The sequence below is a fragment of the Amphibalanus amphitrite genome, unplaced genomic scaffold (assembly GCF_019059575.1).
Source record: "Amphibalanus amphitrite isolate SeventyFive unplaced genomic scaffold, NRLGWU_Aamphi_draft 000268F_arrow, whole genome shotgun sequence".
Lineage (NCBI taxonomy): Eukaryota > Metazoa > Arthropoda > Thecostraca > Balanomorpha > Balanidae > Amphibalanus > Amphibalanus amphitrite.
Window position 1 is genome coordinate 209,675 of NW_024881763.1, and position 3,181 is coordinate 212,855.

A 3,181-nucleotide genomic window follows, 5' to 3' on the forward strand; every position below is an offset into this window, starting at 1 on the left:
CTGCTGATCCCGTCTGGGAGGGGGCGGGGTGCGGTCTGCCCCGGCTCGCCGCTGCCTCTCAGTGCGGAGGGTGACCTTGGCAGAGCTTTGGGTCGTGTCGGTACTGGCGGCCGGGCCGGCACAGTGCGAGCCCGGCCGGCGACGCCATGGCACCGCGCGGCGACTCGCTGACCAGCCAGTTCGGCCGGTACACGGGCGGCCGGCGCCGCTGGATCTGGGACAAGTCCGGCATCGCCTGGTTGGAGGTGAGACGCCGCGCCGGGGGTAGCGACGCGCAGACTGAGCACAGGGGCCCCCGTACCCGGCACAGGAGCGCCGGGGGGAGCGAGACCTTAGAACCCGTCACCGCAGCGCCGGGGTGGAGGGACACGGGCCCCGGGGGCCGACTGGCGGGACATAGACTGAGCGCAGGGGCCCGCCACTTATGTATCTCTACCGCAGCTGAGCGCCGCACGACAGCCGCGCCGCTGGCCGCGAGGGACGCTTTGACAATCGGACCCCGTCTGATAACTGCCTATCTTGAACGTTCAAATGTCACAGCTCGATGGATTCGGTGGTGGCTGCGAGGACTGTGTGGGCAATTTTGATGCGTGCTTTTTACTGAACCGTTTTAGTGGGCTGTTAGGGTAGCATTAGCCTCCATTAAAATACCTAGCCGCACAACAACAGGACCGTATCATCAGTAACAAATGAATTGATGATACGATCCAGCCATGTTACTTTTACCGGCTACCCCTGCGGGCAGGAAAAGAGGAAGATCGATGGCGCCGCTGGCCTATGGCGCGTGCACGATGAGCTGTACGACCTGAGCGAGTTTGCCGAGCGCCACCCGGGCGGCCGCTTCTGGCTGGACATCACCCGCGGCCAGGACATCACAGAACTGTTCGAGGCCAGCCACTGCCTGGGCACCGGCCGGCCCGAGCAGCAGCTGGCCCGCTGCCGCGTCCGCGCCGCCACACAGCCGCGCAACGCGCCCTACACGTTCCAGGCCGATGGCTTCTACCGGACGCTGAAGCGGCGCGCGGCGCCCGTGCTGCGGCGCGTGGGCACCGGCGCCGGCGCCGCCACCCGGCTGGTGGCCGACGGCGGCCTGCTGCTCTTCCTGGTCACTGGCGTGGCGTCCGCGGTGCTGCACTCGAGACTGGCGGCGGCCGCCTCGGGCGTGGTGCTGGCGCTGCTGCTCGGCGTCGGCCACAACTTCCTGCACCAGCGCGACAACTGGCGCATGTACCTGCTGGACGTGCCGCTGCTGTCGTCGGCCGAGTTCCGCGTGTCGCACGCCCTCAGCCACCACATGTTCCCCAACACGGCCATGGACCTCGAGGTCACCTTGCTGGAGCCGGTCATGTTCTTTTTGACGCACGCCAAGCGTCGCCGCGGGCTGGCGGACGCCGTCGTGTACCACTTAACTCTGCTGATCAGCTTCTTCATCGAGGGTATGAAGCGCGCGCTGCGCTGGATCCGCGGCGAGCAGCGGCCGCGGCCCGAGAACGCGCTGCCGCTGCTGCACGTGCTGCTGCTGGCCGGCTGCGCGGGCCTGTGGGGCCGCGCGCACGGACGGCCCGCCGACGCGCTCCTGGACGCGCTCGGCCTGTGGACGCTGACAGTGGCCACCTGCGGCTACGTGTTCGCGACGCTGGGCCTGGCGGCGGCGCACCACCACCCGCGGCTCTACCACGACGGCGACGAGCCGGTGGCCGAGCGCGACTGGGGCCTGCGCCAGCTGGACGCCGTCGGCGACCGGGCGGCCGTGCGCGGCAGTCCGCTGCTGGTGCTCACCACGTTCGGCGATCACGGGCTGCACCACCTCTTCCCGACGGTCGACCACGGCCAGCTGGTGCACCTGCGCGGCGTGTTTGACGCCACCTGCGCCGAGTTCGGCGTCCGATACCGCCACTTCTCGGCCTGGGAGCTGCTGCGCGGCCAGCACCAGCAGATGGGCCGCACCCGGCCGCGGCCGTCCGACCTCATGGCCGCACCGACTCCAGACGACAGCGGATCAGCGCGGCAGGAGACCGGGGAGCGCGCCCCACACCGGCCGCCGGCCAGTGTAGCCACTCTGCAGGCCAACTCCAACCAGGCCAGCTGCATTTCCCAGTCTTGATACCTGGATCCCTCGCTGGAAGCAGGGAAAGTGAACACATCGGCAGCAGCAGCATGTCAGGATTGGAACTTGACCGAGAAGGGCCCCGGTCCATAGTCCGAGCCTTGGGTGGTATCCCAAGCAATTGTTTTTAGTCTATAAACAAAGCCTTTTCTTCCCATTTTTATAGGCTAACAATGTGAGTTTTGCCGCAAATGTAGCTGAGTTTTCTCCGGCATTGCTCCTATATTCGACAGCGTGCTCTCTGAGTTATCTCCACTGAGCGGCGGCCAGCAGTAGCCAGCGCCGGGGCCACGGTCCTATCGTCTCTCTGAGATATATCTCCTGAGTGACAGTCAGCGCTGGAGGCATGGACCCATTTATGGGAGCGGGGGTATGGACCCATTTATGGCATCGTTAACCAATGAGGTGTTTACTGTGAAATGATTTAAGATGCCGTATGTAAACAAAGGGCCGCTCAACAATTGGTCAGTCCTGCGGAGTTTTGTTGACGGGAGCATTTCAGTTAAATGCCTGCAACATCAAGTAACGTGGATACTGGGTTCAGGTGTTCCGTACGTTCGGTTATAATATACTTATAATACATGGACGAGGGATTCGGTATCTGTGTTGGCGAAAACATTTCTGTCAATCACTTTCTGGTGCGACTACACCTACTACCTTCATGCATTATGACGGCTGGGCAAGTAACAATAATATGCTACGAAATAACAGTTGTCTCGGTCCTTTAGATCGCTCAGCTATTTCAAAATCTTTCAGGCTGCGACTCCATTTTTTGGTACAACAAAAAAGTAAATTGAGACACACATCGGGGTCTAACGAAGGTACTCTGTCATTTGAACCGGCCGAAAAAGTTGTGTTTGGAAGTCAGATGGCGACAACGCCCCAACAGCAGAGACGGCCAGGCACCCGTCGAAAATCAAAGTGTGAGACATTTTGAGCCACGGTGCACTCATTCAGCTTGATATGATGCCCAAAGGCGACTGTTAACACAGGGTGCTACTACGGTAATATTCTAGCATTACAGAAACTGGATGCCGTGAACCCAATGGCCATGCACGGGTTTGTTTTGGAAAC

At 61.8% G+C, this 3,181-nt stretch overlaps 1 protein-coding gene across 1 annotated transcript; it reads left to right on the forward strand.

Annotated features, from left to right (window-relative positions):
- The first annotated feature begins 63 nt into the window (after positions 1-63).
- LOC122386976 (cytochrome b5-related protein-like) lies at positions 64-2,693 on the forward strand. Its single transcript, XM_043376757.1, has 2 exons — positions 64-245; positions 746-2,693. The coding sequence occupies exons 1-2, from the start codon at positions 147-149 to the stop codon at positions 2,102-2,104; spliced, it is 1,458 nt and encodes a 485-aa protein (XP_043232692.1). The 5' UTR covers positions 64-146; the 3' UTR covers positions 2,105-2,693.
- Positions 2,694-3,181: the final 488 nt, after the last annotated feature.

What these genes read in the sequence shown, in the direction of transcription:
- LOC122386976 (XM_043376757.1), top strand. Translation starts at nt 147, where the DNA reads ATGGCACCGCGCGGCGACTCGCTGACCAGCCAGTTCGGCCGGTACACG. An exon ending in CCGGCATCGCCTGGTTGGAG is followed by an intron (nt 246 to 745) that starts GTGAGACGCCGC and finishes CCCTGCGGGCAG; the next exon opens with GAAAAGAGGAAGATCGATGG.